The sequence below is a fragment of the Lynx rufus genome, unplaced genomic scaffold (genome assembly GCF_022079265.1).
Source record: "Lynx rufus isolate CCGP_SWC_20201006 ecotype Redwood Valley unplaced genomic scaffold, mLynRuf1.p SCAF_3, whole genome shotgun sequence".
Taxonomy (NCBI): domain Eukaryota; kingdom Metazoa; phylum Chordata; class Mammalia; order Carnivora; family Felidae; genus Lynx; species Lynx rufus.
Window position 1 is genome coordinate 177,775,277 of NW_025814845.1, and position 12,353 is coordinate 177,787,629.

The 12,353-nt window shown below is 40.4% G+C and overlaps 1 protein-coding gene across 1 annotated transcript in view; it reads left to right on the top strand.

Annotated features, from left to right (window-relative positions):
- Nucleotides 1-4,716, top strand: part of CUNH8orf48 (chromosome unknown C8orf48 homolog) — a 65,050-nt gene extending 60,334 nt beyond the window's left edge. Inside the window, exons 4-5 of the mRNA XM_047092333.1 lie at nt 611-804; nt 939-4,716. Of these exons, the coding sequence (XP_046948289.1) occupies nt 611-804; nt 939-1,898 (1,154 nt within the window). The 3' untranslated portion in view covers nt 1,899-4,716. The remainder of the gene's footprint in view (nt 1-610; nt 805-938) is intronic.
- Nucleotides 4,717-12,353: the final 7,637 nt, after the last annotated feature.

Here is a 12,353-nt window from a genome sequence, read left to right on the forward strand (position 1 = left end):
AGTCATTCAATGCATTTACTTAACAGATGTATCTAACGCCTTCTAATGCGTCAGGGAGGTTTTAATTTAGTGGGGTGGTGTGGGGGGACGTCATCAAATAGCTGTAAACCATGAAAGAAAGGCTGTAAAGAGTCTGGGGCAGGGGTGGGTATGAAGCCCTTCCTGAGGAAATGGGATTTGAAGGGGTAACAATAATAAATCACATAAAAAGAAGGGGTGCTGACATGCCAGCCAGAGAACTGCTTGAACAAAAGACCTGAGAACCTGTGTTTCGCAAAGCCGGAGCACAGACTGATGTCCCAATACTGGAGCACAGAAAGTTGTGCAAGATGTGCAGGCAGTCTTGTAAGGATGGTTTCAGCAGTTCCATATTTACTCTAAGACATGGTTGACAAAGAGGTGATCTCCTGGCTAGAAGATCTGCAGACGTGTTTTTGCTTGCGCTTTTCGGCCAGCATTTTTTTTTTTTTTTTAATTTGGGCAGGGCAACATTCTTGAATTAGTTCAGAGGCCACCTATCCCTCGTCGGCCTCAGACAAATATTTGACTTCTGAGGAAAAGGAGTTTGTTAGCTTTTCTAAAGGATTGTCAGATTTTATATTTAAAACAGCACTACAGAAGAGCCGCTGGAAAGCAAACACGGTCCGAGCCTTGCACACCCAGCGAGACCTGCGCTTGTCGGCGCAGCGCAGAGGCGAAGCTGGGGAGGGCGGGGGAAGAGGAGGAGCTCGGCGCCTGCCCGCACCCACTGCGCATGACCGCATGACGCTGCTGCCGCCCCCGTTGCCAAGGCAGCGGGAAGGCGTAGCCCGGAAGGGGAGCCTTGCTGAGCGACAGCCCTGAGACTGATCGCCGGTGCGCTCGGGGCTCGCTAGTTCCTGAGCCAGTCTTGACCGGAACAAAGCCGATGAACACCCGAGTATGATGCAAAGGGATAGCCATCTGCACAGAGGAATTCACAAGAGCCAGGGGAACTGGCCCAAACGGACTTGAGGGCTATGGCAGACCTTTCTGAGGACACCAGTCCTGATGAGGTACAGAGTTCCGGTTCATTCAGCTCCTCTGGAGGACTGCAGCCCTGGCCCCAGGCCTCTGGGAGCAAACCTGCGAGTGGAAAGCCGACCACACCCTTGGAAGACGGAGACAAACAATCTGAACTTCCAGACTACAAAAATAGTGAGGAGAAGTTCAGTAGAAAATGGATCAACTATCTCAAGGGCAAAGAAACTAACTCTGGACAGTACCAACCAGACGCTAAACTTCAGACACAAAGCACTCAGGTATCCGATGAAGAACTGAATGCCCGGCAGTCTTTTTGCGCCGTTAAGATAAGCCTGATCCATCGCAGAGCAAACTTGAAGGAGAAAAAGAACAGCAGACAAAAAAAGCCACAGCTTAGATTGGTTGCAGAGGCTTCAGAGATAGATGCCTTAAACTGTACTGTGCCTGATGAACTTTTGAACAGAATCTACTTAAAAAACATAAGGACAGCACCAAAACAGATGGCAACAGCTGATCAACACATTTCTTCTCAGTGCCCCAGTTGCAACAGAAAAAGAGCAGAACTGGCTCAATCGGCCTTTCTGAGACAAAAGAAGACTTTACTGGAGTCACTTCTACTCCAAGAGAAAATGGATGAACATCTTTATACCAGAGACTTTCTTACCCTTATTGGAGATGCACATCAGGGCCTCCCCAGGCTTTCAGATGATCCCAAAATAATCTGGAAAAGACTGAATGAGAAAAGTCAGATCAGAAACTCTGGTTTTGAAAGGTCAGATACAGAACAGGTGTGGCAGAATGAAAAAAGTGTTTGTCATTTACCTTTTCTCCACCACCTGTCCAAACCACTTACGCTATCCAAACAGAACACAGTGTTTATTAATGATAATGTGTAATGTGGATAAATGTTTCTGTTGTGTATTTGAATAATCATCATTTTTACAGGCACTTTGGAAACCAATTTAAGACTTTACTATGTTTTCTTCACAGATGTGACGACTAAAAACTTTCCATCCCGTACATTTTTTCACATTATAGAGGGCAACATTGTAGTTGGTATACTTGCAAAGTTTTCACAATCCAGGAGAGAGATGTTGGTAGTTTAGGGTTTTGACCATACCAACAGAAAGAAGTACAGAAATGTAAGAGATAGTTAGGAGGTAATAACAGCCTTTGGTGAAGTAATGGATATGGGAGTTAAGAAAGGGTAAATGTTAAGAATGTTACTAAGTTTCTGACTTGTGCATTTGGATGAAAGATAATATCATTAAGATAGGAATATTGGAAAAGATCTTGTTTGATGGTAGTGATTAAGAGTGTGATTATCTGGACAAAGTTTAAGGTATATTTGAGACATCCACATTGAGAGGTTGAGAAACAGTTGGTTATTTGTGGTTGCAGTCTAAAGAAAAGGTTGAGCCTAGAGATTTGAAATAAAGTTGGAGGGGTGGTGGTGGTGGAATCATTGACATCTGGTTGGGACTTGAAATAAGAGATATGGTGAGCTTTTCTAGAAGGAAGCAGAGTGAGAGAGAGGAGGGGCTATGAGCAACTCCTGAGAAATTCAGCAACTAACGGCTGGGTGGGAGAGAATAAGCCAGCAAAGGAGGTTGAGAAGAAATGATCATAGGAAACCAGGAATGTGTCATGTTACAGAGATCAAAGAAAGAATATTCCAAAAAGGATGGGTTGCCTAAGCATGCTAACTCAACAGAAAGTTCCTGTGAGATAACTTAGTTATGTGTTGGATTCTGTTGACCTTAGCAATAGTCACTTCACTTACAGAAATTGGGCAGACAGACTAAGTGGATTGAGGAGTAAATGTAAGTTAAGGAAATGAAGACTTTGAATACACTATATTCCTGGTTAAGTGCAGGGAGATGGGGGGGAGGGGGTAAGCTGGAGATAGATACAGAATTGAGGAAAGAATGCTCTAAAAAGCCATTTTGTTCATAAAGATTCTATGAAACTTTTCTTGTTCATCCTAATTTCCATTCTGATGAAACAGTATCACCCCCTGGAGAATACCATGGTAATCTGAAAATACATTTGTTGGAAAAGTGTTAGATGCATTCTGAGAAATTTTATCTGTGATTTCCCTATAAAAACATAAATCCTAGAATTACCGACAGCATCTGGACGTCATTTTTCTACATGTCTAACACCTAAGCTGTCACAGTCAAAAAGAAATTTGTAAAAATCAGCACAAAACAGTTTTTGTGTCATGTTCCAATAACACTCTTTGGAGTTTAGACCTTCATTTATGTATAAAGATACTGTTGTATCCTGTAGAATTTAGCATATTTCCTCTTAGTCATTCCTAAATAAAATGGAAAACAAATCATTACCATTTTCATAGTAACTTTTTATTTAAAATCCACATTATGTCATTCTTTCTTTGCCATCTCAATATATTCACATTTCACAATCAAATTCGGAATAATTTCCCATTTAGAATTCCCCATTAAAGGTCATAATCCACCCCTTTAGTCAACTAAGCTAGAAATGTTAGAGTCATTATTTGTTCCTCTTTTAACAACCCCCAAGCTAACTACTTTTCAGCAAGACCACTGGATCATTCTTTAGTATCTTCTGACCATGACTTCTCATTTCCATCTCATTACCACTATCCTCATCATCTCAGCCTCTCACTCCCGGCTTCCCTCCTCTCCAGTCCATTGTCTGCACAGTTGGCAGAATTATTTTTCTAACACAGAGACCTGTTCAACTTATTTCCTCAATTAAAAAAGTAGTATCTGATTTATCAGTGTTGTAGAAATAGCTCAAATTAACCAATGCCACATAGAGGTTCCTTCATATCTGGTCCCCATTTACCTATCTAATCTCATCTTCTATGCCTCCCCCCCCCAAACCCCCATATTTTATCCTCTACACAACTTTCACATCTCTGAACTCTCTTGTTCTTTGTGCTGCTGTGGTCTACAAGTAACATTTGTTTTATTCAAATTCTCTTAATTGTCTTTTATAGCTGGTGTACTCTTTAATTTTGTTTTAGTTCTTCTATTTCATTATAGTAAATAGGTAATACAGTTACACGGTTTAAAAAATCAAAATGATGTTAAAAGGTTTTAGTATGCAGTTTTCCTACCACCCTGATCCCATCCCATCCCACTTAATTCTATGCTGTCCAGCCAGACCCTTGCCTGCCAGGGGTTAACTCTTTACCTGCTGAATGATCAGACAACCAGGTATCCCAGGATGAGGACAGAGGTAGAAGAAATGCAGGAATTGGGGAGTGGCCATTTACCAATCAGGACAGAGTATTTTTATATTTTAAACAGTCTGAACTGAATTAGTGTGTATGAGCTGAATATTCATGTTAACCGTAAGTAGCCACTTACGCTAGTTTCTTATGCCTTTCAAGTGTTTATGCAAACATAAACATCAAAGATAACTTAAGTACTCTCTTCTGTACCTTGTTTTTCCCCCCCTGTTATAACGTGTGTATGTGCGTATATATATCATAAAATTTGCTATTTTAGCCATGGCTAATTGTACCATTCAGTGGCATAATTTACATTTACAATGTTGTATAGTTTCTCATCACCCCAAACAGAAACTCCAGATCCATTAAGCAATAACCGCCCCCCCCCCCCGCCCCATTTGCTCCTTCCAGTCCCTGGGAGCTGGCCTCTAATGTACTGTGTCAATGAATTTGCTTATTCTAGACATTTCATATAAATGGAATCAAAATATTTGTTCTTCTGTGTCTGGCTTATTTTACCGCACACCGTTTTGAAGATTCACCTATATTGTAGCATGTATCAGAATTTCATTCTGTTTAAGACTGAATATTATACCGTTATATGCATATACATTAGAGGTATGTTTACTCATTCATCTGCTGATGGACACTTGGGTTGTTTCCACTTTTTGGTTACTGTGAATAATGCCACTATGAGTGTTGGCATACAAGTATCTGTTTGGACACCCGTTTTCAATTCTTTGGGGTCGATACCTAGAAGTAGAATGGCTGGGTCACATGGTAATTCTAACTTTTTCAACAACTGCCAGATGGTTTCCACAGCAGTTACAGAACTTTACATTTCCACGAGCAAGGTACAAGGGTTCCAAATTTTCCATGTCTTGTTATGTTCTATTTTTAAAAAATGATAACCATGCAAGTAGATGTGAAGCAGCAACTCATTTCACTTTGGATTTTCATTTGCCTGATGAGGTTGAGCATCTTTTCAAGTGCTTATTGGCCATATGTGTATCATCTTTGGAGAAATGTCTATTCAAAGACCTTTTTTGTTTTAAATTTTTTTTTCAATGTTTTTATTTATTTTTGGGACAGAGAGAGACAGAGCATGAACGGGGTAGGTGCAGAGAGAGAGGGAGACACAGAATCGGAAACAGGCTCCAGGCTCCGAGCCATCAGCCCAGAGCCTGACGCGGGGCTCGAACTCACGGACCGCGAGATCGTGACCTGGCTGAAGTCGGACGCTTAACCGACTGCGCCACCCAGGCGCCCCGCAAGACCTTTTTTGTTTTAATTGGGTTGACTATTTTATTGAATTGGAAGAGTTATTGATATATTCTGGATCTGAAAATCTTATCAGATATGTGAGTTGCAAATATTTTCTTCCATTCTGTGGGTTGCCTTTTCAGTCTCTTAATAGTGTTCTTTGGTGCATAAAACTTTTGGATTTTAATGTAGTCAAATGTGTCTGTTTTTTCTTTTGTTGTGTATGCTTTTGTTGTCGTATTTAAGAAAGCATTGCCAAATCTAAGGTCATGTGTATTTGTCCCTCTGTTTTCTTCTAAGTGTTCTGTGGTCTTAGGTCTTGTGTTTAGGTGTTTAACCCATTTTGAATTTTCTTTTCATTTATGGTGTGAAGTAAGGCTTCATTCTTCTACATGTGGATATCCAGTTTTTCCAGCACAATTATTGAAGAGACTGCTCTTTCCCCATTGAACAGTTTCAGCACTCCTGTCAAAAACCAGTTCACCATAAATTTGAGGGTTTATTCCTAGGCACTAAATGCTATTCCACTGATCTGTAGGTCTCCTTATGCTGGTACCACAATGTCTCATTATTGTGCTTTGTACTTAGTTTTGAAATCAGTACATGTGAAATCTTCTTCTCTGTTATTCTTTTTCAAGACTGTTTTGGCTATTCAGTGTCTCTTAAGAGTCCATATAGGGGCGCCTGGGTGGCTCAGTCGGTTAAGCAGCCGACTTCGGCTCAGGTCATGATCTCACGGTCTGTGAGTTCGAGCCCCACGTTGGGCTCTGTGCTGACAGCTCAGAGCCTGGAGCCTGTTTCAGATTCTGTGTCTCCCTCTCTCTTTGCCCCTCTCCTGTCCATGCTCTATCTCTCTCTGTCTCAAAAATAAATAAACGTTAAAAAAAATTAAAAAAAAAAAGAGTCCATATAAATTTTAGGATGGTTTCTTCCATTTCTGCAATAAACATCATTGGAATTTTGATGGGGATTGCATGGAATCTGTAAATTGCTTTGATAATATTGTCATCTTAACTATATTAAGTCTTCCTTCCAATCCAAGCACAAGGGATGTTTTTTCATTAATGTAGGCTTTTAATTTCTCTCAGCAGTGTTTTGTAGTTTTCAGTGTATAAGTTGTAGGATTCTTTTGTTGAATCTGTTCCTAAGCACTGTATTTTATTCCCTTGTTTGCTATTGTAAATGAAGTTTTTTCCAATCCAATTTCTTCTTGGATGTCCACTGATAGTGAATAAAACCACAACTGATTTTTTGCATGTTGATTCTGGAGCCTGAAAATTTGTTTCAATTCACTTATTGGCTCTAACAGGTTTTTGGTTTTTTTTTTTTTAGTGGATTATTTAGAGTTTCCTAGCTATAAGATTATGTCATCTGTGAACAGAGGTAATTTTACTTTTTCCTTCCAATTTGGATAATTTTTTTTTCTTTTTCTTTTTTGCTTAATTTGGTTCTCACTTCCAGTACTATAATGAATACCAGTGGTGAAAACAGACATCCTCATCTTGTCCCTGGTAGTTTTTTGTTTTGTTTTGTTTTTTTAATTGTTTTAATGTTTGTTTATTTTTGAGAGACAGAGATAGAGTGTGAGCAGGGAGATGCAGAGAGATAGAGGGAGACATAGAATCCAAAGCAGGCTCCAGACTCCGAGCTGTCAGCACAGAGCCTGATGTGGGGCTCAATTCCACAAACCCTGAGATCATGACCTGAGCCAAAGTTGGATGCTTAACCCACAGGAACCCAGGCTCCCCTGTCTTGTCCCTGGTTTGAGGGGAAGAGCTTTCAGTCTTGGACCATTGAATATGATGTTAGTTGTGGGTTGTTTATAAGTGGGCTTCTTATATTGAGGAAGTTCCCTTCTAAACTTGGTAAATTTTTATCACAAAAAAATGTTGAATTTTGTCCAAAACATTTTTTTTCTGCATCAATTGAGATGATCATATGGTTTGATGTACCATTTCGCCCAACTTAAAACCTTGTTTTCATTGCACTCATTTGATAACCCTAAAACAATTGACTAATTAAAATCAATCATGCTCCTATGGGATTAATATAAATTCATATTAGAATACTTGTGTCTCAACATGTTTTTCCTTATTACTTGATTGTGAGCATCTCAAGTATAGAGACTTTACATTACATCATATCTATGGCGTGTAGCACAGTTGAGCATGAATGGGGCCCAACAAAAGCTTCATGGGTGAAAAAACAAGTGCATCAAAGCAATGAAATTTAATATGTCTTTTGCACCAAAACAGGAAAAATAATTCGGGCATACCCTTTTCTGTCAACATTTTGCTTTTGTGCAGCTATCATTTTTCTTTCTCTTTCCATGGGTTGATGCTTCCCTTTTATCATGAATACACATACATTTTCTCAGTGGCAAATTCATAGAATGTTTTTGATAAGACATCTTTCCAGAAGTATGTGACCGATTAATACAGTTTTCATTTTAAAAAATATAAAAATATTTCTTTGGAATCCACGTTTTCAGATAGAAAAAAAAATCATCTGAATTATTCATTTTAAAGATAATTCAGGGGCTCCTGGGTGGCTCAGTCAGTTAAAGCATCCGACTCTTGATTTTGGCTCAGATCATGATCTCACAGTTCATGAAATAGAGCCCAGCGTCAGGCTCTGTGCTTATAGTGCAGAATCTAGGGGTTCCCTCTCTCCCTCTCTCTCTGCCCTTCCCCTGCTCACTCTCTCTCTCTTAAAATAAATTAATTAAAAAAATAAAGATAATTCATGGGTTTCTGCAGTTTTGAAGCAACAAGTTTCTTGTTGCTAAACTTGAACAAAACTTTTTATTGCCTCTGAGTACATCCAAAAGGAATGAATATCCTTTTTCCAAACTCTTTATAGCTGCACTCAAGAGATTCCAGTACAGCTGGAAAAGAAAGTCCAACAGATCAGATGCTGAAAAACCACATATTTCCCCAATGCACTAAAAACGCATCCAGCAACTTAGGAATATACAAATATGCAATTTGTGTAATTGTAAGATACAAATTACATAAATATGCATCTATTTAGTTTACCTTCTGTCATCTAGAATTGTTATAAAAAATTTCTGCCTCTGCAAATCTCTATGCCTTTAATAAACAATATAATAATGAAATCCTTAAGGCAGAAGTAAGTGATGTGTCAGACGGAGAGAAAAGAAAGTTCAGTTCTGAACGTCTGAGTCATTCAAATTCCAATCTCAGAGCTATTTAGGAATGTTTGGGACACCCAGCTCAGAATATCTCCCATTTTAAACATATTAGTTTGTTTCATGGTGGAACCTAATATAGTAATTTAGTTGTACCCGCAGCAGCATGAACAAGTTGCAAAGACACAGGAATTGTGGCTCTACCTAGGTGTGGTCTTAGCCCCTCATTTTTTTTCTGGAATTGACAGATGAAAATGACATACATACATAGTTAATTTAACATACAGAAAAGGAAAAGTCAGCTGAACTTCTGTTCTCAGTTGCTAATACCCTTTGGAATAGGAAATACAGAAAATTTCCAACTTGCGGCAGACTCAAATTACAGGGAAAAATGCAAAATTCTATCAGGGTGGCAGAAATAATCTTAACGCCTGGTTTTGTTGACCCCACTGTTTGTTGACGTATTAACTGAGGTTTAGGAGAAAGTACATTGTGGTGCATGCCACCAAAAATTTGCTTTGGATGTCAAGACTGATGACCCCACACAATGCCTGAGAGGTTACGAAAGGTTTATTACTCACATAATGAAGTCTTCTCGGAGGGACAAAGGGCAAACTCCCAAGCAGATCTCCAAATGGCTCCAAAAAGAGGAAGAGAGGCTGCCTTGGCTTTTCTTGCCATTAGAGACTGGAGCTGAGGTGAGGATTCCCACCTGTGTGCTGGGACCAGCATGGTTTGAATTTCCTGCCAGTAACAAATAAGGGAGCACCTGGGCTTTCTTCTTAGCTAACCCAAATGTAGGGCAGAAGGGTGGGGCTGGCAAGTTTTGACTGTCAAACATCAAAAATGCAATCAGACTCTTTAGAATAACTCACCCCTGATATCTGACTGATGACGGAAATACACTATATTGCATTAAATGAAATTTTGACTCATTAAAGTATGCTGTAATGATGCTCTGTGAATCCTGTAGCCTGAAACTGGTGAGGGTAATAGAAGTCCCACCTACCACTTGTTCAAGAGACCAGCATTGTGTATTTTTAGAAGTGAAATGGTCACTTGGAACAACGAGCTCCAACGTGGATGTACTGTGGCTTTAATATGTAACCTTGATTTATATTTTGAGGATCTGTCAGGCAAGAGATTCCCATAGTTACGTTCACCAAAGATAGAAACTTTGGATACGTAATTGCTGTTGCTCTCATTGGTGGAGCTGCTGGCAATGGCCCACGAGTCTGTCAACAGGCACAGATGGAATCAATTGTTGGCCAGGGTAGGATGACTGCCTAAAGTTCAGCTGATTTGGCTGACCCTTGGCTCCCATTCTCTACCAAGGATGTCCAGATTAAGGAATTAAAAGCAGAAGCTCTCCAGTAAATTCCATTCTGTGCTGTTTTGATGCTGTCCATAAAGGGTACATGCCCCCGTTGCTGTTCACTCATGGGATCCCGAAGGGCTACCTAAGTAACCAGGGGTTTGAAAGAGAAGCAACAGGTCCCCCTCTCTTGTAGGTGGAATACTCCTAAGGGTCCAGACTTCACTGTATATCATAGGTAACATTTCTGTCTTGGGGAGGCTCCGGTGTTTCTGCTGAGCTTGTAGAATGCTGCCTCCATGACCCTCAGAACGATATGGAGCTTCAAAGACTCAGGGCCTGTGAGAACCTATGTTTCCAGAAGAGCTCAGTCTGCAGTCCCTAACTGCCACTCTAATGGAACCGAGAAGGGCAGTGACGCCACCAAAAATCTATGGGTGGTCCAGAAATTTTAGGAAGGATGACAAGTGTGAGAGAAGCATGCTAAAACCTCTCCAGTGACTGATTCTCTGGGGGCAGGGAGAGGGAACACTAACGGAACTACCTGTGTATTGCAATTTGAACAAATTCTAGAGCCCTTTGTTACAAGGGGCCCCAATTCAAGATGGGCCTATTTGTAAATAATAGCAGAAACAGACTTAAGTAAAATGTGTAAGGGAGGACTAAATTGCCTCCAAATCCCAAAACGACCTAAAAGATACTGGGCTTAATATGGTGGCCACAGAGAGTGACAACTGCTACTTCTTGATAGTGTTAAAGATGTAGTAGGGGCGCCTGGGTGGCTCAGTCGGTTAAGCGGCCGACTTTGGCTCAGGTCCTGATCTCACGGTCTGTGAGTTCGAGCCCACGTCGGGCTCTGTGCTGACAGCTCAGAGCCTGGAGCCCGTTTCGGATTCTGTGTCTCCCTCTCTCTGACCCTCCCCTGTTCATGCTCTGTTTCTCCCTGTCTCAAAAATAAAATAAAACGTTAAAAAAATAAATAAATAAAGATGTAGAGGCCTTCCACTTAACAAATAATTTTCAGGAATTTGACCAGGGATGCTGGGCCTTGAGACGCCCATTCCCCTTGTTGAGCTCCCTCTTTTCTTCCTTCTTTGTTTTTAATTTCGTCCTTCCATCAAAAAAAAAAATTATTGTATTTCATGCAACGTGGAGTGCACACATCAAAGTCACCTAGAAAAAAATTTAATGCATTAAAGACAACAATAACAACAACCTGTGTATGTGTGTGTGTGTGTGTGTGTGTGTGCGTGTCTGTGTGTGTGAAGTAGGTAGACTACATGGACAAAATTCTGGTCCCCATGGGGGAGAAAGCTTTGAGGAAAACACCCCATCCATTTGACTTCATCTCTTAAATGAAAGAACGTTTCTATTGCCTCGGGAGGTTATCACACTCTGCTCCAGGCTGACAGCTTTTCCCAAGTCAGGATGTGATAATGCACACCCCTGGAGAGATTTTCTTCCACAATGAAGTGGTGTGAGGGGAAAAAAAAAAAAAAACAAAAACATTTGCACAACCACTCTCTTCAAGATAATACCATAAATATGATATTTAATATTTTCATTTTACAGTATAGGCCGTACAAACTTACTAATTCCTTAGCAAAACATGGATTCTTTAGGGGGGAAAAAGCTGTGTAAGACAATCTGTCTCTTCCTCTTGCCTCGTTTCTGGTGGTTTGCTGACAATTTTTTATATTCCTTGGCTTATAGACACATTATCCCAATCTTTGCCTTCATGTCAGGTTGAGTCCTCCCTGTGTGCATGTGCAAATTTCCCCTTTTTATGAGGACGCCAGTCGCCAGTCGGGGCGCCCCCAATTATCTCCTTTTAACTGGACTATCTTTAAAGATCCTATCTCCAACTAAAGTCACATTCTTCAGATTAGGACTTTGGTATGTAAATTAGGACTTTGATATGTAAGTGGGGAAGGAGGGGAGTGGAACACAATTCAAACCCAAGCAGAGGGGGTGGCAGGTAAAGAATTGGAATGAAATTCCCAGAATTTCATTTTAGCTAAATCATTCTAGAATCTTAAGTTGAAGACAGGTAGTCAAGATAATAATTTTCAATCATGCTACACATTAGGATTACCTGAGAAGCTCTCAAAATAAACCACTACCCAGGCTTTCCTTCTAGGCATTCTGACTTGTCCTGGGGCAGAGACGTGGCAACAGTATTTTTCAGAAGCTTCTCAAGGGAGTATAATACACAGCTGCATTTAGAACTACTTTTTTGGAATGATAAGGCTGAAGGCAGGAAGACCAACTCTGAGGTTGTTTTGTTAATCAAGGAAAGAGATGATAATGCTCTGAAGCTGGCATCAGCAGTGGGAAAGAGAAAGAGAGGAAGAGATAGGTGGGTTCTAGAAACAGGAAGTAAATCAGCAGGACTT